The 25,780-nt window shown below is 51.0% G+C and overlaps 1 protein-coding gene across 1 annotated transcript in view; it reads right to left on the bottom strand.

The window, feature by feature from the left end:
- Nucleotides 1-1,813: 1,813 nt before the first annotated feature.
- The window catches only part of GARNL3 (GTPase activating Rap/RanGAP domain like 3), a 104,921-nt gene continuing 80,954 nt past the window's right edge, over nucleotides 1,814-25,780 (bottom strand). The window contains exons 21-28 of the mRNA XM_008698748.2: nucleotides 24,101-24,259; nucleotides 17,047-17,113; nucleotides 10,851-10,958; nucleotides 9,019-9,137; nucleotides 7,038-7,176; nucleotides 5,528-5,743; nucleotides 4,118-4,244; nucleotides 1,814-2,281 (exon numbers count right to left, since the gene is read on the bottom strand). Of these exons, the coding sequence (XP_008696970.1) occupies nucleotides 2,104-2,281; nucleotides 4,118-4,244; nucleotides 5,528-5,743; nucleotides 7,038-7,176; nucleotides 9,019-9,137; nucleotides 10,851-10,958; nucleotides 17,047-17,113; nucleotides 24,101-24,259 (1,113 nt within the window). The 3' untranslated portion in view covers nucleotides 1,814-2,103. The remainder of the gene's footprint in view (nucleotides 2,282-4,117; nucleotides 4,245-5,527; nucleotides 5,744-7,037; nucleotides 7,177-9,018; nucleotides 9,138-10,850; nucleotides 10,959-17,046; nucleotides 17,114-24,100; nucleotides 24,260-25,780) is intronic.

Genomic DNA, 25,780 nt, shown 5'->3' with positions numbered 1-25,780 from the left:
GGTGGGCCCTCGGTCTTTGCAGAGTGGACGAATGCCTCCGACTCCACGGGCAAAGTGCTGCAGTTACACAGTGGGGTCACTCAGCCAGTGGGGTAGGCAGAGGGGCTTCTGTGGACAGGTTGCTCTAGTGAACCCACCTAGCACCAGCCCTCCGAGCCACAGGCCCTACAAACCCACTCCCGCCCTCTGGCTCGTGGTATCCCTCCCAAAGGTGCAGCAGTCACTTCTTGGCCTTCGTAAGCAGATATTGCTGCCCGAGCCGCCTCTGACCCCCCTTTTATGAGCCAGTCACCATCGATTTGATTAATAGGGTCCACCTCTTGCCCTTTCTACATTCACTCCTCAGATGTGTGACCCTTGTCAAATCATGGGGCAGTTCTGATGCTTCCAATCTCTTTGGAAGAATGTTCTAAATCACCCTTGGTTTTTTCTATTCCAGGCAGAGAAGCAAGAAACTCCAGAAAAAAAAAAAAAAGATGACAGAAAGAACACACGGACAAGCTTATAAAGCTTACAAATTAGTTTAACATGAAAAACACCAGTCAGCTCCAACTGACACAAGGAACTCAGCCTGACTCTGTATGGTGGACAGGGGAGAGGGCAGAGCTCTGGGGTCAGAGATCTCACAGTTTCAAATCACTGTCCCTTTCTGAGCCTCAGTTTACTTATTTGAAAAGCAAGAATAATAAAACCTAACTCCCGAGACTTTTCTTGAGGTTGAGATACAGCGTGCGGGGGATCTTGTGTTTCCCCCAAATATGAAAAGGGGCAGAAGGAAACACAGAGGAGGAACGGCCATGCTGAGGACAGCGAGGGTCTACCTGGCCACACCTACAAAGCGCCGTCTGCATTACTCTCGCCCTCTCGCCATCCGCTGAAGGGAACCAGGCAGGCTTCACAGGGTCCAGCGTGTTGGGCTGGTTCTTGCACAAACACCACACAGGCAGTTGTGCAACAGGCAGACAAGGGAGCTCTCCTCACAGTGTGTAGGGCCCATGAGGAGGGAGGACCCAGACTTCTGTAAAATCTGTCAGATCAAGGTCATGTCAAACACAGCTCTCTGCACTCCCAGAGAAGCCCTGCAGAAGGACCCTCAGGGATGCTTTCACGGGGGAAAGCTTCAAGTTTCTTTTGGTGGGTAATATAGGTGAGAAGAGAGCTAATAAAATGGAATCCATCAGACTAAAGCCAAAGGTAAATTACCTTCTTCATACAGATCAAAATTTTTACAGTGTCGGTGAAACTAGGTTTCCCCCTTTGATCTCCCGTGGCTAGAGGCTGACATTTCACGGTTTCATTCGCACTGGTCAAGCCCACATTTTCTTCTCAGTTTGAGGACGGAGCAACAGGAGGCAGGTGATGATAGGAGGACAATCACTTGGTTCACGTGAAAGAGCAAAGCAGACCTGAACATGAGAAGGGAATTTGAGGATGATTTTGGTGGTAAGGAGTGACTATTGCCTGGCTACATGATTTCAGAGTAACAATGAAACCAAACAATCTTAAGACTTAACAGGCTCCTACCCCTTTCTTATTCTTTGTGAGACACAAGGAGGGAGCAGGAGTTTCTAAGAACTAACCATTCAGCTTTTCTCAAAAGTCTACAGGCAGGGACACAGCTGGTTCCAAACTCAGTGAACCGAAACAGCAACAGGGGCCAAAGGTGCAGGAAGAAAAGTTATTTACAATAAATTTTAAAAGCAATGGCTTTTCTTTATAAAAGAAACACATTATGTGACAATAAATCAAAACCGTAATGAAAAAATAATTTTTCCATCTAAGTATATAAAATATAAGAGAAGGTTGCAGTAAATAAGAATGAACATTATTGATTTATTCAAAGTTTCAATCTAAAACCTCAATGAAATCTACCACCTTTATTACAAGGGGACTGATGGTTCCTGAACAGAAAGAAACAAAGGTCAAGAAGGATGGCACCGGACATTGGAGAAACCCAAACCGGCCAGGTGTGCAGAAGGTTTGGTCCAGTAGATCATGGGTGGGCTAAAAGCCACATTTTGTTGAGAAATGCTGTCAGAACTGGTTAAAGAGTAGAAACCTCCATAAGAAAATTAAAGATGGCAAACTCGATCCGGACCCTGTTTACTTCAGGTCAATAATGTCTTCATCCGAGAAAGCTGTGAGCTGAAAGGGGCTGGTGCCCCACACGGGGCTGCCTTCTCTGTCCACCACAGGGTCCTGGTCAGAGCCTGTCGAGTGGTAGCGCCCCTCGGGGTTGGCTTCTGGAGCAGAAGGACTTTCCAAGGAGCCCGTGGTGATTCTAGAAGAGAAAAGTCACGTGAGGGATCCCTGGAGAGCACTAGTGACCTGGGCCCCTTCCGTCAGGCAGTTTCCTGCTCATCTGAGCTCATAAAGCCTGTCTCCCCCCACCCCCCACCCATTGGGGGGGAAAGGTGGGGACATGCAGGAGTCACCCCCACAGAGCGTGGGGTCTGCAGTCAGCCAACCCTACCTCATGGGCTGTTGGGTGTTTTAAAGGCCAGCGGTGACACATAGGAAGTATTTGAGGTGTTTTTTTTACCTTTCTAAAGGACAAATCTAGATAATGTCATTCTCTGCCTAAAACCCTCCTGATTGGGGCTCCCTGTGGCCTGAGGATAAGGCTGAAAGTCCTACCCACAGGACTACAGACCACAGGATCTGGCCCTGAGGACCCTTCTGCCTCCTCCCAGCCCACCCCATCGCCTGGATTTCTCTTGTACTCAGGACACTCTCTTGATAGCTGCAAAACCAATTTGACTAAGTTCAGGGAGTTCACTCGTTCAACAAATGCTCATTTAGCCTGTGAAAGCCCCCGGCCCAGCCTTTGGCCGCAGAACAGGCCATGCTGTGCCGGCTTTAGGGCCTTTGCCCCTGCTGTTTGCCTCATTCCTTCTAATTCGGTCAAAGCTTGGCTCAATGCCACTTCCTCAGAAAAGCCCTCTTGACACCCCTCTCCCAAAGCAGAACTTCCACCCACCTTAACCCATCACTTATCTTTTTAAAAATTTCCTTACAACACTTGTCACTACTGGAAACAATTTAATTTGCTTAATTGTTTACGGGTTTATGGTCTGTGTCTCCACACTAGAACGTAAAGTCCATGAGGGTAGGACTTGCCACGCAGTAGGGGCTCAGTTTATGGGATTAAAGCATCTGTGAGCGCTACCCCCTCTCGGCCAGGCTAATGCTTACTGGATCTATGAGATCTGGCTCGGCCTTTCCTGGTGTTTGAGACCCTCCCTGCTCCAAGTGTGGGGTGGCCAGCACTCCTCATTCCTCTGCATCACCTGCCACCCCGAATGCTGCAATTCCTGGGGTGTTCTTGTTGGCCATCCCCCCTGGCCTGTGGATCCCCTGAGAATGACCTTCATATCCCCGACACCCAGCTCAGTGCCGGGTGCTCTAAGAATGTGTGTTGAATGAATTAATGGAGCCTGGACATGCGCCCCCTTAACCTCCATACAGGAGCTTGAGGGACACAGAGGCTGCGAGGGGACGAATCAGTGGGATTTAACAAACGTGCATTGGCATGGGATACTGAACGGTCATCCAAAGGGCTGTACCTGTTTCTATTCCCACCAGAAGCATTAGAGCACCTGTCGCCCCTACTGAGCATTTTCATTTAAAAATATCTCTGTCAGGGGCGCCTGGGTGGTAGAGTCAGTTAAGCATCTGACTCTTGGTTTCGGCCCAGGTCGTGATCTTGGGGTTGTGGGATCGAGCCCCACCGTGGGCTCCATTCTTAGCTCGGAGTCTGCTTAAGATTCTATTTCCTGCTGCCTCTGCCCCTCCCGCTCATGCTTGCTCTCTCTCTCTCTCAAATTAATAAATCTTAAAAAAAAAAAAATCTCTGTCAATCTGGTGAGAAAAAAAAAGAAAAGAAAGTAAAAAAGGAAAAAAATCTCTTAATGTATTTTTATGAGCATTTGCTGAATTGTAACTGAGGTTGCCCCCTTTCCTGGGCCCCTCCCTGGGCCAGCCTAGGGGCCCTCAGAGAGAAGATGGATGCTGTCTGCCCATGGCATCATCAGTCAGCAGAAAGGGCCTCATGGCAGTGCCGTGACCCAAAGGGCGACCACCCTGAGCAGGGACGGCTGGGGATGGCCTCCTATACCTGTCACTGCTAGTTGATCTTGCTGTCCCTGGCTTGGGGCCTCCTTGGCTTTCTTCTAATTGCTTCCGGGCTTTTGACTTGGGCTTTGGTGCTCCTTCTGGCCTGGGTCCACCTTCATCAGAGAGGCCTGGATTATGCGGGAGAAGCACAGGTCAGAGGGTTCCTACCACTAGGCTGCCGTGGAGATAGAAAATGCCCCTCCCCCCTTTTTTCTTGGTTGGCTATTGGTGCATTATTGGGATAGGGTCAGGAAGTGTTGATAAAGTATATATTTTAAAGTAATTGGTGTTCTTGTTGGCAGAAGGTTTTTTTCCTGATCCTAAAGAATATATATATGGAGGGAGGGAAGGCAGGAGGGAGGGAAGGAGGGAGGAAGGGAGGAAGGGAGGAAGGAAGGAAGGAAACTCAGAAGGGTCTAGAGGAGGAGAGAAAATCTATGATCCTACCACTGGAAACTGTAATTCTCCAACTCCGAGGCTCAATTTCAGAAAGCACAGTGGTTTGTGAAACAGTGGCTGGCAGATCAAGCTTTCACGGGGAATAGTGGGTTAAAGTAGCAACACGCATACTTTGAAAGCACAATGGAAGGCACCAACTTCTAAGACAGACCGATTTTGCCGAGTCAAAGCCGGCCCGGTCAGGTGGCCTGCATTCCGCCCCAGTTGTCCGGAAACACGACTCCAGGCCAGGGGTGCCCTAAAGTGAACTGTCCTTGCAGTTTTAGGCCCTACAGGTCCCAGTTAGCTTTCAAACCAGTTCTTAACTGGTTTAACACATCACTTCCTTTTTCTTCACTTCGTTTTCACCATTTGGAACAAAAGTTTTTCTAGCAGTCTCGCCTCTGCATGACCATCACAGTGCTTTGTGCTTTTCCGGTCTGGTCTCCCATCAGTGTTACCGAGAAAAGGGTCTACCAAATATCTCAGGTCTGTGCCATCCCTACAGACCCGCCCTCATGGTCTATGGGCTTCGAGAAGCCATAACTGAATTGCACCATGAACATCAAAATCATGGTAAATTTAAACCTTCAAATACACAAATATAACACATTATCTGAGAACTGCAGGTTGTAAATCCTTCTAGACACTTTCTAGGAAATCCTACAAGTACAGATACTTATATTTTAAGAAATTGTGTCAGACTAGATCTCCTGTTTTGTAAACTGCCTTTTCTGCCCTTAGCCTGGTTTGGGCAGCCTTCCACACCAATAAATACAGACCGACACATCGTTGCTGGGGAGTAAACTGTATACTATTCCTGGGTGTAGCTGCGCTGTAATGGATTTATAATCCCTTGTTAAAGGGAAAGTTTCTTTTTTAACTCTTTGTTTTCGAGGATGATTAACATCCAAAGATGAAACCAGCTGGCCTATCTACAAACAGCGAGAACACAAAAACGGCCCGCCATTACCCAGCAGCTCCCTGCGTGTCCTGCTGGCTATTTCTTTAATCTCCATGCGGGACAGGGACAGGGAGTGAGTGACGGGAATGGCGGCGATGCCCAGGCCGATGGCCGTGGGAGGGGTGACGGCCTTGGAGACCAGAGGCGACTTCAGAGGTCGTTCGATGCTTCTGCCCACAAGGTTTCTGAGCGGAATCTTGTACAGATTTTTGGACGGAGTTTCACCTGAAATACGATTGAGAAAAGAACATGAGAACTTTAAGCAAACTTTGTACTATGAACAATGAGGGCGATTCGGTTCCTCAACCCAGTGAGCATGAAGGAAGAATTTATGCCGCATGCTGACCTCCCAGACCCCATTAGGAGCAACAGAGGGATGGTGCCTGAGGGCTTTGGTTTTAAGGGCACCGTTTTCACAGGTACGGGGCTAAAAATGCACCTGCTACCGGCTCTGCTCGCCCAGGAGGGGAGAGCCCTGGGAAGACAGACAGCTGCATCACACCCAGCCGCACCCTGCCTGCTTGGGGTGCCCTGTGCTTCCAGGGATAGGAGGAGTAACGACTGATGCGGTGAGCAGCCGGGAAAAGCACGGTGCTCAGAGCAAAGTGGTAACCACAGCAAAGGCCTCTGGGATTCGTGAGAAGAACCAGATGGAGCGAAAGCTGGGTGTGCTCTGTAGGTTTTAGGACTCTATCCTTTTGGCTATAAAAACCTACCAGATCATTAACATCCATGAAGGAAAAACACCTTTGCTGCGGCAAGTTGGAATCTCTAGCCCTCAACTCCCTTTTCCCCATGTAATGGGCTTTTTTTGTTGTTATCACAGGTTCCTTTTTTTTGTAAAGATTTTATTTATTTATTTGAGAGAGAGAGAGAGAGAGGGCACAAGTGGGGTGAGGGTCAGTGAGAGAAGTAGACTCCCCGCTGCAACCAATGGGGGCGCCTGGGTGCCTCAGTCAATTAAGCATCTGCCTTTGGCTCAGTCGTGATCCCCGGGTCCTGGGATTGAGTCCCACCTTGGGCTCCCTGCTCAGCGGGGAGCCTGCTTCTCCCTTTCCTTCTGCCCCTCCCCCTGCCCCTGTGCTTGGGCGACTATGGACCCTGTCTCTCTCTCTCAAATAGTCTTTTTTTTTTTTTTTTTTAAGAATGCAACCAATGCATTCAGAATGCAGGTTTTTTCTTTTTCTTTTTTTTCTTTTTAATAGTTTTAGATAGTGACTTGGTTAGGCAGTAATCACATGTCGATATTTGAGAATGATCTAGAGAAATCAGAATGGAGGGTTGCCTGGGTGGCTCAGTCGGTTAAGCGTCTGCCTTTGGCCCAGGTCATGATTCCAGGGTCCTGGGATTGAGTGCTGCATCGGGCTCCTTGCTCAGCAGTGAGTCTGTTTCTCCCTCTTCCTGTGACCCTCTGCCTGCTTGTGCTCTCTCTCTCAAATAAATAAATAAAAATCTTAAAAAACAGAAATCAGAATGGATTGGAAATATCTATTAATAAGACAATAAAATTGCACTTCACCTTCCCCCAGGGAAGAAGGGAACACTGGAGTATCTCGGCCTGGGGGTGTCTGAGGAGAATTGTGGGCACTGGCCCCCTTGGAGCTGCCTCCGGACGAGACCTCATTCACAGCAGTGGTCGCTGTGAAGTATATATCCGACTGGAATGAAAGAGAAAGCATTAGGGAGCTGCGTGGCTTAGAGCCTTGCACCCATGGTCCTCCTGTCATCACTGCAAAGCCCGCAACCGTTCTGGGCTTGGCCGCTCCGTCCTTGGGGCACGCAGTGTGGTAACGTGCCTGGGCAGGGGGCTTCCAGAGCAAAAGTCCTGCACCGCCACCCCAGGCCGTTCCCGGGTATTCAGTTCCTCACACTTTCCCTTACCTGCCTATTGATTCACAATAGAAAAGAGGCCATTTCCCACCTCTCTTCTGCAGACGCAAACCCAGCACACACCTGCCTAACAGGAACATCAGGCACGTGCAGTGTCAGACCCGCAAAGTATCTGGGATTCTTTTGGGTCCACTTACAGATGGGGACACAGACCATTCATTGACTGGTTCAGCAAACACTCACGCACACCCGCCCGGTGCTGGCTCTGGTGGGGACAGCAGGCGTGTGCCGGAGCCGGCTTATAACTGACCCGTGAGTGCCGATTTTCAGGGATTTTGCAAGTAAAACACAACCATTATTAAACGTAAATAAATAACATTAAAAACAAAGGTACGAAATGTCAGAATTCAACCATTTCTCATTCTTTGACTACGTTTACCATGACCTATGGTCTTGAGGTTATTTACATCAACTTTCACACTGGAAGCTGGACACCCTAATGGTGGGACTATTTACACCGTGGAAATTGGCAGGCACTACAGACCAGAGCTTGATTTGCTCTTTTGTTGACCATCTGGGCTTAACGGGATGGAGAAAATTTCTAACAGTGAAGACTGAAAGCAGAAATGCGTTGAAGCTAGTGTCAAAATTGAAAGAAGTTTTGGTTGAATGACCGGTTTGTATGAGAGTGAGAAACGGTTTAATAGTGGATCACGTATCAGATTGCATGACAGCAAGCTTACTGGAAAAAGAATTAACGCGCTGAGCTATAACTCGCAGCTGTAAAGTCAGGGTAGACCCGTAACCACGGCGAGCAAAAATTAACGAGAAGTATGTTGTGAGAGACAACTGGCCTACTAGATTTCAAGATAAAAAGCACTGCACATTTTACGATTTGTAAATCATTAGCTATTTTAATTTTTCTATCGGTAAAATTTATAACCAACTGAGATACATGATTATGCATGTACACACCCCCCCCCCCAGAGGGCTTGTGGTTCAACCTTTATCAGCACACCCTTGGCGCTGTGTTAGTCCCGGACCCACTGACACACAGGCAGTCACCCACCCCCAAATGGATTCATGTCAGGATGGAGACGGCACCTCGGGGGCTGAGCGGGGGGCCAGCCGGGCCTGGCTCGGACAGGGCAGACTGTGTGGGGCTAACGCGGGAGGGGCCGAGACAAGACCTCTCGGATTGTGTGCCAGCGACAAAGGCACCTTGGGAAGTCATCTCCGTTCCGTGTCCCTCGGTTTTGTTCAAACTCTGTTTCTAGACATGGATTAGTCGGTTAGCCATATTTCACGGACCACAAAAATCCAGCTGAGGAAGGAAAGGGGCAAAGGAAGAATGTGATACCACGAGCTCTTCCTTTTCTGGACTTGGGCTGTCCCTTGGGGCCGCGGGGACCCCTGACCTAACCCAGGCTGATGGCACAGTCCTTCAGCCCAGAGCTTGGCAATTGCTACCAGCACCGAGTGACACTCTAACAAAACCAAGAAGGGGCGCCGGGAAGCCCGAGGGGGCCACACACGAAAACCCGACGGCGCGACTGTTGTGGATGTCCTCACTCTGGCACACGAGGGGCCTAACTTGATGAGACCGCGTCCGCGCCCTCGCGGAGCTCACGGGCTCGGGGCTCCCAACGCCCCTCAGACGTGCTACTCACCCTGGAGGCCACGAGCTGCAGCTGCGGCACGACCGCGGTGTGGACCAGGTTCCCGTTCACCACCAGGCGGATCTCCATGGAGTCGGTGGTGAAGGCCAGGAGATACGGGAAAGCACACACTGCAAGGCAACGGGCTGCGTCAGCTGCCGGCCCGCTGGCTGGTGGCTCTCGAGGGGCCCGACTGTCCCACAGTTGCCCTCACTGCTCTGGAAACTTCCATCTCCCCGCCTCCTCTGGCTGCTTCTCTTCTTCCTCCCCTGGCACGTCCCCTGCTTCTAAGAGAGACTCCTTCCTGAGACAGTCTCCTCTTAGTTGCCAGGCTTCTGCTTCAAGTTGGTGAGCACTGCCTCAGTTTCTCCTTCTCCCCTTTCCTCATAACCCGGTCTCCTGGAGACTCCCCCGCCCAAGTCCCGAGAGACATTCCCCCTTCTTGTTCAGACTGGCGTTGGCACACCCTCCCCTGGGCCGATGTCGCTGTGCCCTGAACCCCCGCCTTTCCTGGGTCTTCATGCCCAGTCACTTGTTCCCTTCTTCTCTGTGCTTCTCCTGCCATGTATGCCTGGGTCAGGGCTGTGTCTTCTTCCTCACTGTCCCTCACAGGGGGCTGTGGTGTCTATGGGTTTGTTGAGGTATTTGTTAAAGGTCGGCCCCTCTTCTTGAAATTGTTTCTACAACACACTGACTTCCAGGCCCCACAACTGCCCTGGTTGCCCTGGGACCTCGCCTTTGGCCTCTTCACCGGCCACTTCATGCTCCCATGATGCTCCTTTATACTAGCTTATTCTCGTTTGCTCTCTCCTTTTTTTTTTTTTTTTTTAAAGATTTTATTTATTTATTTGAGATAGAGAAAAAGAGCAGGGAGAGGGAGAGGCAGACTTCCCGCTGAGCAGGGAGCCAGACATGGGGCTCGATCCCAGGACCCCAGGATCATGACCTGAGCCGAAGGCGACACTTAACGACTCAGCCACCCAGGGACCCTCATTTTGCTCTCTCCTTGGTGAACTCTCTACTCCCTTGGCTTTACCCAGAGTGGGGGTGACCTTCTACCACACCCATGCCTCTAGCCTTGCTGTCACAAGTGACCTCCAGTGTTGGGGCTCAAAACCTGAAAGCAATTTCAACCCTTCTCTCTCTCTCTCTCTCTTTTTTTGGCCATATCTCGTCTGTCACCAAAGCCTGAATGGTCCCTCCATTATCTGGATTGGATCTTCTGTTCTCATCTCAAGACTCTGGAATGTTCGCCTATCATCACATACTTGTCCTTAGGGGAAAACAGTACTAACTCGAACATTCTTGGCTCTGAGCTGACTCTTCACCAGGTAGATGCCCAGCTGTGAATCCTGAACCCCAGAAGGAAAGCACCACCACTCACGCCCGGATGTCTCCGTGGCAGGGAAAGTACCTGCGTTTCTGTGATTCTAGGTAAGCTATTCAAGCTTCAAAACATATAAGAAAGGCACAGAAGGCACTGTGCTTCTCCAACAAGTCAGTCGGCCTTTTAAGGCTGAAGATCTTGCTCTCAAATTGTAGGTAAAGGAAAGCAAGTCCCAGAAATGAAATGATAACTGGCAGATCCCCAAGTCCTGAAAACTGGGATTTCATGGCTCTCAAATGCTCACATGCTCACAACCGGGAGGCACAGGGGACGGCAACAGTCCCCGAAAGGGGAACAAACAGGAAAATTAAAAAGGAAAAAGAACACTTCGAGTACTCATCAGACTCACATAACTCATGGCAATCTAGCAGTGAGCCAGCGAGGTTGCTTACATGGGACTGAACAGTTCGGATGGGTCTGTGCAGGGGAAGAGCAAAGTGATCAAGGTTTTTCTTACCAATCGCGTAAGGAGCCTGGTTCCAACAGAACTGGAAATCTGACGCAGAGGGTTGAACCAAAAAAGAGCCCCCATTAAATGGGCAAACCTTTTTATAGATGCAACTGTCTGCAACAAAACAATAGCGACTCATTTTTTGTGAGAGACAATGCTTAGAGCCGGTAATTAGCTAAACGAAAACACAGGCAACCAGGATAGTGTCCTTTCTGCTAGGTCGTCATACGTAGCTGGAACGACATGGCCTCGACGCCAGGTTCTCAGCCAGGAGGCGGTTGGAGCCACAGCGACACAACTCCAGCAAGTATCACAGCTGCCATTCTGGGAGGATTTACTGCGTGCCAGGCACTGAGCTTTAAACACGCCAGCTTGTTCAATCTAAGTAACCTTCTGAAGTCGATGCCATTATTACGCTCAGTTTACAGATGAGAAAACTGAGGCCAGGAGAGGTGATGCGGCTTGTCCAAGTGTCACAAGTACCACACGGGGGAGCAGGGTTTGAACGCGGGTGTGCCTGACTGCAGACAAGAAGGGGCGCTTGATGAAACTCCCCCCCCCGACGGAGGAGGCGCTCCTGCAAAGTGGGTCATGCTCTGAGCCTCACTCGGCGCGACGAGTGTGGTGCAGGCCGTGTACTCCCCGCCACCTCCCCTCCTCCACATTTTACCAGGAAAACTCGAAGCCGTATGCCTGTGTCGCACTGGGGAACACGAGCCAGAATGAAGTCCAGGTTGAACAGCTGCCCCAGTCCCGGCCTGCTCTGAGCTCTAAAGGTAAGTCCCGGTGGTTCGGATCCTCTCTGAGTGAGAAGGTCCGTATAGAACAAAGGCTCCTGTTATTCCAGAAGCCCTTCGTGTGTTAACCATACAGTTTTATTTTTAATTATTTTTAAAAAACAATTTTATGCAGATATAACTTAGGTACCAGAAAATTCATCCCCTTTAAGGGTACGATTCAAAGTATCTGAGTACATTGGCAGGGTTGTACAATGTCACAATCTAATTTTATCATCTCTTCATGACCCTAAGAAGAAACGTCATGCCCGTTAAGCACTCACTCCCACCAGTCTGGACCAGAACGCTGTGCCCCGCGCCGTGGGAGGGCAGAGGCTGGGGAAGCAGGGCTGCTGGTCAGGGCCCGCATGGGGGCGAGCAGGAGGCCCTCCCGGCAGCTGCCACAGCCCAGCTGAGGCTCCCAACCTGTCAAATCTGTTTGGAGCGTCCTGCCCCATCGGGGCTTAGGGACTCCTTTCATGTGACCACTAGGCTTGCAAAGCAATCGCCTTATATAGTTTAAGTAACAGACTAAGTCCTTAGGAGAGGAAAAATGAGCCAAAGTCAGTGCTGTCTTGTTTTTGCTACAGTGGATTCACTAGGGGAGAAAAAGGTACCTTCGGTCTCAGCTGAGGCCCTTGCTCCCAGAGAGGACACGGCTGCGCCCTTTGCCTCCTGCCTGTGGCTCCGGCCGCTCAGAGGTGCAGGTGTGGCTGGTCCCCCCTCTTACCCTCTGGCCCATCTGCTCCTGCTCTCAGGGCTGCACCCTAGTTCACCCTTCTTCATCGGGTCTTTCCCCCCAGCCCACAAGCACACTGACTTCTCCTTCCACCTTCTAGAAATCTACTGCTCTTCCTCCTCTGTGACCTGTCTTCCTCCTTTACTGAACTCTGCCTTCTCTTTCTCCCCAAAGGAAAATTCTCTGGAAGGCTCTTCTGGGCTCCCGTCTCTACTTCCTCTTGCATTCTCTCCCATCTTGTGCAGTGGGGTTTGCTGCCGCTGCTTCCCAGGGACACCCGCGCTCTCATCAAGGTTTCCTGAGGACCTCCACCTCGTGCTCCAGGATCCCCGTTCCCTACTTAAACTGCTGCCTTTCGGGAGATTTCCTTCCCTGTGGCTACTGCTCGGTCTGCTGGTTCCTCCCATCTCTCTCCCCACTTCCCAGACCCTCAGTGTCCCTTACACGCTAACGAGGATCTCCATGGGCATTCGCCCCTCAGCCCCGTGTCTCCATCAGCCTGTCTGGGAGGCACTGACAGTGTCCAGACTCAACTCTTGATCTTTCCTCCCAAACTTGCTCCTTTTAAAGTTTCCTACATCTCAGTAAATGGTATTCTCCATTCTCCCACCTGCTCAAGTCCCAAAGCGCAGCCTCCTTCTCTCCCGGCCCACGCCATGTTAGATTCACGAACCGATGAGCCTGGCTCTCACATTTCAAGTACGCTGAGGGTCTAACCCTGTCTCAGCACCTCCACCGCTGTGTGCTGGTGCCAGCCACTGTCATCTCTCATCACGTGGGTGCAGTCACCTGGTAAGCGAACTGCCTTACCCGCTTCTGTGAAGTTCTCCACACAGAGGCCCGCGTGGCCCGTGGTCCTTTTCACGCCTAGGTCTGATCCTGTCGCCCCTTTGCTCAAAATCTTCCAGGCTGCTCACCAGCTAAAAGGCCCTTCACCCTGAACCTGGTCCTCTTTAGATAGCATTTCTATCCACTCGCACCCACACTCACGCTGTTGTGGCCACACTGGTCATCTTGGGGTCACCCTGAAATACTAGCCTGTTCCCTCCTCAAGGTCCTTACACACCCCTTCTTGACTCCCTCAGGGTCATCTCTCTGAGCGCCTCGTCCAAGGAGGCCTTCCTTCTCCACCTTCCCTAAATGGAGACCCGCGGTCCCCACTCCTGCCCACCTCTAGCCCCTCTCCCTGCTTGACGTCCATAACACATACCACCATTCAACATACTAGGTGCTTTTCTTACTTATCCTGTTAATTGTCTATCTGCCCCCTTGAAAATGTACACTCTGAGAGGCAGGGATTTGTGTATCTTTTACTCACTATGGAAACATTAGGTGTTCCGTAAATATTTGTAGAATGAGTGAACTACTCTTCCCTCGCCGTCCCCGCTCAGGAAGGACACAGCAGTGATGTGCTCAAGGCCCGGGTCCATCACACACATCTCCTCTCCACCCCCTTATCCCACCCCAGCTCCCACCAGGGGACAGTAGACTGCTGGTGGGTTTGAGGAGCTCTGGGCTGGAGGAGACCTGAGCTCGCGGAGCAGAGATCATGCTGGATGGCTGGGGATGCCGTGTATGTGCCTCGGGAGCTCAGCCTGTCCCAGAGTGGAGTGCCCTCCCTGAGAAATAGTCACCTGGGCATGGATGGTGTGACCCAGACTGCACTTCAGAGGCCCCTCTGCTCCCCTTGCCAAGTGAATAAGCCCCAGGGACCCCAATATGACCCCAGAGAAGTAGAGGGCTCTCCCTCCCAAGAACTAATATTGCTGGTTTCCGCACCTGAGGACAGGGGGCTCTAAATGAGACTGAACTGACTTAGAAAAGTAAGCAAAGCATGTTTCTTGAGCCCCAGAGCTGTGAAGCACATTCACACTTTATAGCGCTGGAGTCCATGCCTGGCCCTCCCCTAAACTGTGAGCTCACTGCAGTCCCTGGCAGCGCCTTTCACTGTTGTGTCTCAGATCTAGCATGTGCCTGGCACAGAGAAGATCGTCCGTTGTGGTTTAAAAAGGGGCAGCCTGAATGGGGGAGCCGGGGTGAGGGGCAGGAGTCTAAAAATGTCGTGGCACAGGAAGGAGCTAGGAGTCCATGACCTTGCCTCCTTTGACCTTCCCCGTCCAGCAGGGTGACAGACACTACTTCTAATTTTAAAACAAATTTCTCTGAAGAAAAGTCCCTTTCTGCATGTAGAAAAGTCAATGGAGGTTACAAAACCAACTGGATGCTGATTGATGCTCTGATGAATCTGGAATAAAGGGGAAAAAAATATCTTGCCGTGCCTGGCAACATGTTATGGGTTTTACACGTATAGTCTGTTTAATCTTCACAGCAGACACGGGAGGTAGGTTTTGTATTCCTCACATGACTCACCTGGAAGTTAAGACTCAGGTTAAATGTGGTCACACGGAGAATCAATGGTACTTATGTGAGTGTTTCTAGTTTCCTTGTGTGATTATCTTTAAAACACCATCAGCAAACAGAGTTCACCTTAGTACTGAAATTTATTATTTGCATTAAAGGTGAATCATTACTGAAAGCTATGGTCACGGCCAAATTTTCTTTCTTTTTTTAAGTCAAGACTGACTCTGATATTCAAGATAGAGATTAATTACAAGAAAAAAAGATCCTTGGTATATTGAAGCATTTATACTCCCCCCCCCCGAAACTGATCCTGCAAATACATTTTTCTCAAAGAACATATAACTGGAAGTTATAATTTCTATTACAAAATATTTTCATCTTTAACATATCTGAGATAAAAGTCTCTTTATATGAAACTCTGAGTTTATAAAAGTTGTGCTTTACTTTTTGTTTTTTAATAGAAATAGAAAAAAAAACTGATGCAAATCAGCTGTAAATATTGGGGGGAGCAAGATCATTTGATAGCACCTTACTGACAAGGGTCTTCAGGGCACAGGCATCTGGATAGAAGCGGGTGAGCGCAGCGTGCACTGTGTGTGGGGGAATGAGTTATAGAGTGGCCTGGGGGACTGTGGGGGAAACCAGCTGGTTCTCTGGGCTTGTTCACTGGGGACCCGCCAGCCTGCTGGGAGAAGGAGGGAGATGGAAAAGGAAAACCAGATTCCTGACCCAGAGAAATGGAAGCAAGTGGCACAGCTGGGAGACAGAGGCGGGTCTGGGAACCTCGGGGATTCCCAAGGCCTTGACCCACATGGCATCTAAACACACAGAGCTTATTACCTTCTGACGGCTTGGTGGGTCTAGGAAAACAGACATACACACACACACCGATCCCATCTGAGATGAAACCAGAGCCTGAAGCCAGGAGACCAGCAAAGCCAGAGGAAGTGGAACTCCCCGGGGCTCCGTGAGCCAGAGAGGCCACCTGACCCGCACCTGGCATAGCACTGGGCCACTGCTGATCGCAGGAACGCGGCCTGCTCAGGTCCGTAAGCTTCCGGTTTGGGACAGGGAGGATGTCACCCACATGTTTCCATGTTCCTTCTCTTTTCAGTTTGGGACTAATCATCCCATTCTGATAACCTGCTCTATCTTTCTGTTCTGATCTTCTCTCCCACCTAAAATCCCTCCTATCCTTTTCAAGCAGTTAAAAGGAAAAAAAATTGACATCGGTTTGTAAAGCATTCTGCCACAAGTTTTTCCTCCCAGATTTTTCAATAACCTGGAAAGACAGCATGTGAAAGAGAAGAAAGAAAGAGATAAAGAGATCTTATAGAAGTGACCCTCCTGCTTCACTGGGCCCCGTAACCCAGGAGCCAGGGCGGCTGGAGCAGCCTGGCTGAGCCGTGGGGCCCGGGAACCCGGCTGGAGTGCAGGCAGTGAGCTCTGTTCCTGCTGTCTTGCCTGTCAGCCCCCACACCACAGGGCTATCAAATCTCGCATCTCGAAAATGATTTTTATCAAACGAATTTCTCTGCTGGTAATTAGCTTTCCCATATTTACTAATCAAAAATCAATCGAACTATCAGCCCCATGTATATCGAAATCTATACAATTCTAGGCTGAAAGAATATGTTTTATTGTTTTAGTTATACTGGGCAGGCTTATCCAGGCAAATATCTTACTACTTTTAGCCTTAAAAGGATCCTTTTTATTGTAGTATCATAGTAGCTTTTGACATGCTGAAAATCCTTGAAGACCCTCTTTGCTGTGCTCGAGCTGGTCTGCCTGAAAGCCACCCTGCCACTGGCCCCAAGCCAACGCAGGTGAGGCCGGATACGCCAGGCTGAGGCTGATTTCGTTAACACCCGGGAAGCAGCAACGAGTAGAAGAGCAACCGTGGTTAAAATTTGGGGTGCTGGGGTCAGGAAGGCCCCCAATGTGAACCCTGGGTCTGCTGTTTTGTTAGCTGCATGATCCCGAGAAAGGCAGGTCACCTCTCCAGGCCTCAGGGACCTTATCTCCAAACCTCAGGTAATAACAATACCTGAGAATTCAGTGAAAGAGTCACTGGAGTCTACTGAGCACAGCGCCTGGCACACGGTAAGGGTTCCCTAAATGGAAGCCACTGTCAGCACCCCGTATCCTGGAGACAGTGCCACGGGCAGGCCCATCTTACCAGGAGGGCTGGGAGATCCCGCTTGGAATGCCATTTTGGACGCTCCCTGCAGTGTAATTAAGGTCATAGGAACAAGGCACCAGGTAAATCTAGGTCTGGCTTCCTTTAAATTGCCCAGGAAAAGAGCAGTTAATTTTAGCAACTTACAGTTGTAACACAAGAGCAGCCCGGCTTCTCCGTCTTCATACACATCAATAGCTGCCACGAAATTAACCTGAAATGAGAAAGGCAGCGGTGGTGGGCAGGCTGGACAGGACACTGCTGAAAGACCTTCTCAAGGTCAAGGCTTCGGCGGGGGTCGGGGGGGTTTGGCTTTCTGTAAACTCAGGTGCTGGGGAGTCACTTCCACCTCGGGCAGCCATGGTTATAATGCACAGAACCGTCTCTCCTTCCTTTCCCCAGTGGGACTTTGTCACCATCTTTTCTATCCGTCGAGGAGCTCTCGGGAGACGGGCATCTCCATTCTCTCTGTTAACAGGACTCCTATTTGGGTAGCGTGCTCCTGTTCCCAAAGCTTCCTTGCAGGGGGAGTTCAGTTCACTCGCACATCGGTCCTGGGGAGTACGTGGTATTCCTCCCACTTCACAGATAAGGGAAGTGAGACTCAGAGATGTGAAGCTGTAAGTGACCCACTCTCACACTTCAGCTAGCGGACGCTCGCACAACCTTACCCACTCTCACACTTCAGCTAGCAGACGCTCGCACAATCTCAGAACCACTGGGCCAGGTCTTCCCTTCCATTCCCTCGCCCTCCTGCACTCGGAGGGAGGCAGCAGGACACCACAGAAAGGGCATCGGAAGACCTGGTTCGTCTTCCGTTCCTAGTTCTGGGCAAACTCGCCTCCCTGGGCTGCAGTGTCTGGTTTGAGAAGACAGTGCTCCACCTGGGGCTGCTTAGGTCCCTCTGGAGTTTCAAACCCCGGCCCTCTACACTAATCCCCTGCTCCTTTTTTTTTTTTTTAAAGATTTTATTTATTTATTTAACAGAGAGAGAGACAGCCAGCGAGAGAGGGAACACAAGCAGGGGGAGTGGGAGAGGAAGAAGCAGGCTCATAGCGGAGGAGCCTGATGTGGGGCTCGATCCCAGAACGCCGGGATCACGCCCTGAGCCGAAGGCAGGTGCTTAATGACTGCGCCACCCAGGCACCCCCCACCCCCCACTCCTTTCACTCCCTCACTGTCTTCACTGGTGGTCTGCCCCACCCCCCACGACTGGGGGTCTGCCCTCTTTGGCCTCCACAAAGATTTCCTTCTGCCCCAAACTGACGACCTCTGGCCAAGGCTCATCTCTGCCCAGCTCTCCGCAGCCCCTGACATGTGGCATCTCCTCCCTCCTGGCCGCTCTCCCACTTCAAGTTATTCTTCCACATCTTGGCTCTTCCCTCATTTAGAAAAATAATCCTCTTCCTAGCTTCACACTTCATTCTGAACTCAAAATCCCTGACTCCCGCCCGTCAGGCACACGCTCTCCTCAGAGCTCCTGCTCACGTTTCCAAGGTTTTCGTTCTTGTTCCCAACCCAACAGATTCCACACCCAAGTTCCGGAGAGGCAGGAGAGGGAGCAGGGCCGCAGGCAGGGGCACGGACTCCAGTCAGGCAGACCCGAGTGAATATCCTGTCTACACCACTGACTGCCTCTGTGGCTCGTGGCAAACGGCTTAACCTCTGGCCTCAGGTCTTCGCCTGTAAAACTGGTGTTAAGGACAATAACTTTGCTGGCCTGTAATGAGAACTCCACAAGACGAGGCCAAGTGTTTCGAGGAGGGCCTGACACTGCCTGGTCAGCACTATGACCATCTTCCCCTCACACGTGACTAGTTCCCTCTTAAACCTCCTCCTCTTTGTGAGCAGAGCTAGCCCTGACGTCTCAGGGGGCCCCTCACTCCCCCAAGCCCAGCAGCCTCTTCTTCAGGGGCTCTCGGGTGTCTTGTGTGTGCCTGCTGCCGCCCCGGGTAGGAGCACGGGCCTGTCCCCCTCAGCTTGCCTCTCCAGCCCCTTCTGGAGTCAATGCCGCCCAGGCCCACCTGGGCTCCTCCTGCAGACCCTCCACCGGCCAGCCCTCCTCCCTATTGCTGTCACCACCACTGTGCTGAACCCCCCACTGGCCACCCTCAGTACGGGGTACTCCTCCCACGGGGCCTCTGCCGTGGCTCCGGCCTCCCTACGATGGAACCCCTGTCCCCTCTCGTCCGTCATCATCTGGCACTGTCCTAGCTGTCATTCAGCCCTTAGAAATGAATGAATAAGGCAGGGTTCCACCCCTCAAGAAAAAACCAGGAAAGCATTTAAATACATAAAACAAGGTACAACGAGCCAAATGCCATTAGCAAGAGCTGTGGGTGCTTGGGGCGGGGGGGTGGGGTGGGGGTGGAGACTGCGAGGCTCAGAGGTCAAATGTCAACTCTGGGAGCAGAAAGACTTGGGGACCAAATTCCAGATAATTCTTGCCTGCTATATATCCGACCCTTCTACCTTAATGACCTGCACAGTGTGTGTCGCCGTGTGACGTTCACTTACTTGTCTGTTGATCGGAGCCCCCCTCCCCAGTAGAGCATCAGCGGCGTGAACAGAGGCCTCGCCTGTGCTGTTCACTGTTAGGCACTCAGCATCTGCACGGGGCCTGGCACGTGGCAGGAGCAGAATAAATCCTCGGGGACTGCATGACTGAATAAAGGAGGTCCTGCTCTGTCATTCTAGAGGTGTGCGCCCTTAGGCCACTTGTTCAACCTCGCAGCCTCAGTTTCTCCACTTGTAAAAGGAGAGCTAGGAAGGACATCTGCCCCTGCGGGGGCTGGGATTCCATGAGGCCTCTTACGGAAGCACCCGGCACAGGGCCTGCTACTTGGGAAATGCTCATTATACGTCAGCTGACACCAGGCCCTAGCTGTGGAACCGGCATCAAGGGGTATGTGACGTGAGGGAGCAGCCTTTGAACTCTCTGGTCCCAAAGGGAACCTTCCCGTCCCCACCACTTTGACTTGGAATCATTTCCTCGTCACGTGTCCTAGTACCTGTCAGTTGGATGACACTTACCCAGCCAGAGGGAGGACAGGAGGGGCCAAGTGCTACCAGCTTTGTAGCCTGGACATTTGTGGCCTACCCCCCATCATGCCTTGGGACGTGGCTGTGGAGGCCACAGCATGCTGGGGTCCAGGGCACAGACTTCTGAGTCAGAGAGCCTGGGTTCAAGTTCTGTCTCTGCTACTTATCAGCTGTGTGGTTTTGGGTAAACAAGCGACTACTCCTTTCTGAGTCTCAGTTTCCTTTTCTGTAAAAATGGGGAAGTGAACAGTACATTCCCCACAGTTGTTGGGCTGATTTCATGGGACAGGGCTTATGAGGTGCCCTGGCGTGGGGCCAGACACAGAAGCGATCATTCAGTGGTGGCCGTGTTTATTCTCATCATGGGAGGGTTATTGGTGGGAAAGGCTGGGACGGGACAGCCTGTGTGTTGAGAGGTAGGGCCCGTGTATGTGCTCGGGGTGGGGGAGGGAGAGACGCATGGCCATCACAGGAATAGAGGAAGTTCAGGCAGAACTGGACCAAGGTCTGGACATGGTGGCAGCAGACATCAGGGAAGTCACTGACATGCGGGGGCCATATGAGGGGGTCCCAGGGCCATGCTGACTGGTGGACAAGCACGCCTGCATGTGGGGATTGCAGGGTAGGCAGTGGCAGAGCTCCGGCCACGGGGCTGGCACTCAGGGATACCATGGCTTGGACTTAGTCACTTACTCCCTGGCACCCCCTGGCATTTTGTTCAGACCTCTATTAACACTTAGTGCAGTGAGACCTACCCCCTGGCATTTTGTTCAGAACTCTATTAACAGTGCAGTGAGACCCATGCTTTGATGCCTACGTGGGTCTCCCCAGGTGAGGGGCCTGGCAGGAGTCAGTCTCCGAAACATTGTTTCTTGACCAGGTGAGGACACTAGAATCAACAGAGCTTTAAAGAACATATTCTGGGTTCTCACTCCTAGAGATCCTCCTATAGTAGGTCCAGGGTAGGACACAGGTGTTGGCTTTTGATTTTTTATTTGATTAAAAATAAGTAATTCACTTTATTGGCATTTTAAAATGATAAAGGCAACATACGGTGGTTGCGAAAATTCAAAACACAGGTTTGTAACAAGCCAAGTCTGCACCCCACCTTTCCCGGCCCCAGCCCCAGCTGAAAGAGGGAGCCACTGCTAGGTCAGCGTCTGACCTGCCCATGTGATTCTGGAGTGAGCTTCCCACTGAGATCCACTGGGTCCTGGGCAGATGGTCAAGATGGGGACTTAGGCCCAGCATCTAAGCCAGAGACCTAGATCGCATGACCAGGTCTGCAGTTCCTTCTAGAGGAGACCTTTGTTTTAGGAAGGAGGTCAAGGCTGGCTGTTGGAGCTGGGGCAGCAGGTCACGATAGGCCTGTTGGTAAAATGAACTTGATGTTGACTTTCAGATTGCTGCTTTGAGGCTTCTTAAACATTTCCTCTCTTGACCTAGGGTTTCCTGAGACCCTCAGGTGGGGTTGAAGGCTGAAATGGGAATTGAATGGGCTTGGCTGAGAAGAGAGGAGGAATGGAGGCAAGAAACTGGCCAGAAATTCCACACTGGTGCCGCAAAGAGTAACTTGAATGACCCTGAAATGCCCAATGACTTAGGAGGGGTCGGCCCCCCTCTCTCCTGCCTCCATTGCACTGTGGCCTGGGCTGCAGGAACATCTTGGTAAAAAGCTAGTCCTGGGGACGCCTGGGTGGCTCAGTCAGTTAAGAGTCTGCCTTTGGCTCAGGTCATGATCCCAGAGTCGGGGATTGAGCCCCAAGTGGGCCTCTCTGCTCAGCGGGGAGCCTGCTTCTCCCTCTCCCTCTGCCGCTCCCCCTGTTCCTTCTCTCTCCCTCTCTCTCTCTCTCAAATAAAATCTTAAAAAAAAAAAAGCTAGCCCTGTTCCCACAGGCTGTTTCTAACTGGCTATTAGAAAACACTTTGTTCATTACCTTTTCATTTCTCTAGGGCTTATCTTTCCAATTAGACAGTAAACTCCTTGCAAAGACGAGGGGCTGTGTCTGAGGATCCATACGGGCTTAGCAAACACGCGGCAGCCGCGGATGTACCGGGGGATGGAACTGACCCACTTACATCTAGGAAAAGGCTTTAAATTTTTTTAAAGGTTTTCTCTTAGGGAAAAACTTAGTGACTTAGTTTTAAAAAGCATATTCAAGAACTTTCAGAAAACCAAAACAAAGGAGTCACCCAAGAAAACCACCTTTAATCTGATTTTTTCCTGGGCCTTCTGAGTCTTATGAGGAAAAAAAAAATCCATAAACACTCTAATAAATTAGGGTATTAAATATAAGTAAATAATAACAATCAGCAGAAAAAGCATGCGAAGTCTTAGGAAACTAGTTGCCAGGGAAGGGACTGATTGAACAAAGACCTGCGGAGCCATGATTTTTCTACCTCTTTTGGGTGGTCACACGGTTTTGAAAAGTAGGAAGGGCAAGAACTTTTTTTTAAAGCTTTTATTTTAAAGTAATCTCTACACCCAGTGTGGGGCTTGAACTTATAACCCCAAGATCAAGAGCCATATGCTCTTCTGACTGAGCCGGCCAGGTGCCCCCAAGAAGGGCAAGAACTTTTAAAGCCAAATCGGGCCCTTCCTCCTCAGAAGCTGGAAGAGGTTATGGGTTCCCAGTTGCTGGGATGGAGGGGCAGTCCTTCCGGCTTTAAATTAGGAAGAGGTTCAGGGCAGACTCGTTCTACTAGGTCTATGTCTGCATCAGCTGGCAAGACTTACAGCATATTGACCCCCACACACCCAGAAATTCTGATTTAACTGATCCGGGGCGGGGTCAGAGCACTCATCTTTTTAAAGCTTTCAGGAAGGTAAAGCCAGGGCTGAGAAGCAATGCACCACCGGCGGTTCCCAGACTCGTCTGAACGTAAGAATCACCTGACGATCATTCAAAACATTCTGAAGCCCCTATCCACACCCAAGACCAGCAAAATCTCTGGGGGTGGGACACGGGCAGCAGCAGCTTTTAAAGCCCCTCAGATGACTCCAGTAGCAGACGAGTGTGGGTGTCACCAAATATACACATATATGAGAAACGACAGATGACCTGTGATCGGTAACTGTGGAAGACAAGGTCTAACCATATCTAGATTTTTCTTTTTCTGATTTTTATTTCTTAAAATCTTACTCTCATTTGGTATTAAGTCTTAATACAGTAATGAGCAATTTTTTAATGACTATTTAGGTAGGGTGTGCCCTAACAGAAGCTGTATTTTTTATTTCTTGTAAAGCATTATCAGAAGGAATTCTGCAGTCTCTTGGACCTAGCTGGACAGGACTGGAGCAAGTCTGTAGGTTTGGAAGTCCTCACCAGGAACTATGTTCTCCGTGGGGGCCACACCCCTGTTCTGCAGTGTCCTTGGTGGCCAAGCCGGGGTGCTGGCTCCCCACTATGCAAACCTCAAGTGGCCCCAGTGTTATTGGGCCCTGCTTCCCAGTGGTAAATGGCCACGGAACTCTCCCATCAGCTGTGTCGGCATGGTGCAGCTCCAGGGACAGACAGGTCACCAGGTCTCAGGCTGGTGAGCGCTCACTGCCCCGCCACCCGCACCCCAGGGGCACTGATGCTCATACCCCACCCAGGCATCTTTAGCATTCGAATACAGCTGCAGGTGGGCCCTGGATCTCTTCCAAATCCCTGGACATCCCTGCACTCCGCACAGCTCGGCTAGAGGGAGACACTCTTTCTCTCTTCTCGTGGTGTCCCGTCCCTTCCTCCTTTCCTAGGGGGCCTCTTCGGGAATGGACCCAGGGGCTGAACCCACCCCAGCCACCCAGGCCCCAAGCTGTGGCCACAGAGAGGATAAGGCCCTTCCGGAGTGAATGACCAAACAAATATTCTCATTTCTTTAGTTACTCAGGTTGAGCTTTTCGACCCTTCGCCTCTCCTTTACGAGGAAGGATGGAATGGCAGAGGGAGATCTGGAAAAGCTAAGCAGGGCAATGGGGCAATTCAATTAGACTGAACCATTCTGACCTACCAGGAGGTGACTTCACGGGGTGCAGCCTGAACAGCGTATCACAGAACACCGCTGTGGTCAACTGCACGTGATTTTAAAGAAATCCTTATCGCGACCTCGCGAGGTTAGAAGACGCACTCCTGGTCTTCTCTGCTTCCCACTTGCCCTCCACCTGTCAACTCACCCTGTTGGCCTCCACGTGGTGCAGCCGGAAGGCCTCCCCCGTGCTCTCATTCACCACGTCGAACTGGTGTCGGTAAGCCACACAGATGAGATTGTCACTCTCCTCGGTTGGCCCATCTACTAAGGTCATCACCGCAGGAGAGTCGGACAGACAGATCTCCTGTGTGATTGATGATGACATGGGAGAAGGGGTCAGGACACGGAGCAGCCATTTTCATATCAACCACCCTCCCCCTCACACCCCCCATCCAGTAGCGGGTTCCACCCCCAGGTTCTACAGAGCCCTTTGCCGGCAGGGAAGGTGGGGACAGGGAAAGAGGGGCAGGGATTGTGCCAGACTCCCCCCTCCCACAACCTGTCCTCAAAACCCACACCTGGCAAAACCAATTCAACGGTCTGGTCCGTATCAGCCCTCAGAGAGTCCGGCCCTGTCCTGTGATTTGATAATAAGAGTAACTTCTAACCTTGTTGAGCACTTAACACAGTGCCAGGTGCTGTTCTCACTCGATCCTCAGAACGACCTTGTCAAATAAGCAAGGCTATGATTCTATTTTACAGATGGGAAGACTGAGGCTCAAAGGTCACATGACTTGCCTACATTCGCGTAGTTTATGTGGGTGCAGCCAAGCCTGGAGCGCAGGAAATCTGACTGCAGAGCTGCTCCGCCATGTGGAGGCACATGCTCTACATAAACCATCATTGAGATGCTAATTACTGTAGTAAGACTCACGCCTAATTAGAGCAAGACTTTAACTTGTTTCAACGTCACTGTGATGGCGGTTCTGTCCCCCTAAACTGACTATCGGCAGAAATTGATATGCACAATTCAGGAGGCTTTAACCCTGGCAAAAATAATTGCTCAGCTCACCTACAGGTGAAGTCTGCCCTGGGAGCCAATGTTTGACACGGTTCACACCTAAGGTACCGAAGTTTTTAAGAAGGTAAGAGATGGTAAGAGCAGGAAAGGGACCGCAAGGAGGCTTCTCGCACAAGGTCCCACCCTTACTGGATCTGCCAATCCTACTGGCTCGGGCAGGCAGGGCAGCTTCTTCGCCTCTCCAGCCACCAAAGCCACCGTCATCTGTTGCTAGGATCCTGCGTTAGCCTCTTAGCGGTCTCCTTCTTTCCGCTCGTGCCCCTCACCCCCATGCTCTTCTCTGTCCAGAAGCCAGAAAGATCTTTTCAAAACCTCCCAGTGGCTGCCCCTTCTCACTCAGAGTTGAAGCCCAAATCCTAGCAACGGCCTTCAGGGCTCTCTGACCTCCCTGCCTTGCTCCCTCGGCTCTGGCCACTGTGGCCTCTTGACTGTGCCTCGAACAGGGCCTTGGGTCCTTAACTGGCTGCTCCTTCTGCCTGGAGTCCCCTTTCCCCAGATATCCTCCTCACCTCCTCCCATATTTCTCTTGGATCTCTGCTCAAAGGCAACCTTTTCAGAGAGGGCTTCTGGGGCATCCTTTCCAGAACAGATCCCCCCCTCCCTACTCCTTGTCCTCTCCTCCCTCAAGAGAATTAGTTCCTCCTTTACGTCTTCCGGCAACTAGAAGGTCATCTCCATGAGAAGGGAGACTGCTCATGGCTCTATCCCTAGTACTGGGATCGGCCCCAGTAGGTGTCCCCTGGCATGAATGAGCTGGACGGAGTGGAAAAGCCCCGAAGCCTCAGTCCTCTGGGGAAACCAGAG

The sequence above is a fragment of the Ursus maritimus genome, unplaced genomic scaffold (genome assembly GCF_017311325.1).
Source record: "Ursus maritimus isolate PB19 unplaced genomic scaffold, ASM1731132v1 scaffold_17, whole genome shotgun sequence".
In the NCBI taxonomy this organism is placed as follows: domain Eukaryota; kingdom Metazoa; phylum Chordata; class Mammalia; order Carnivora; family Ursidae; genus Ursus; species Ursus maritimus.
The sequence above is the reverse complement of the archived record's forward strand: the minus strand, read 5'-3'. Positions and strand labels throughout refer to the sequence as shown.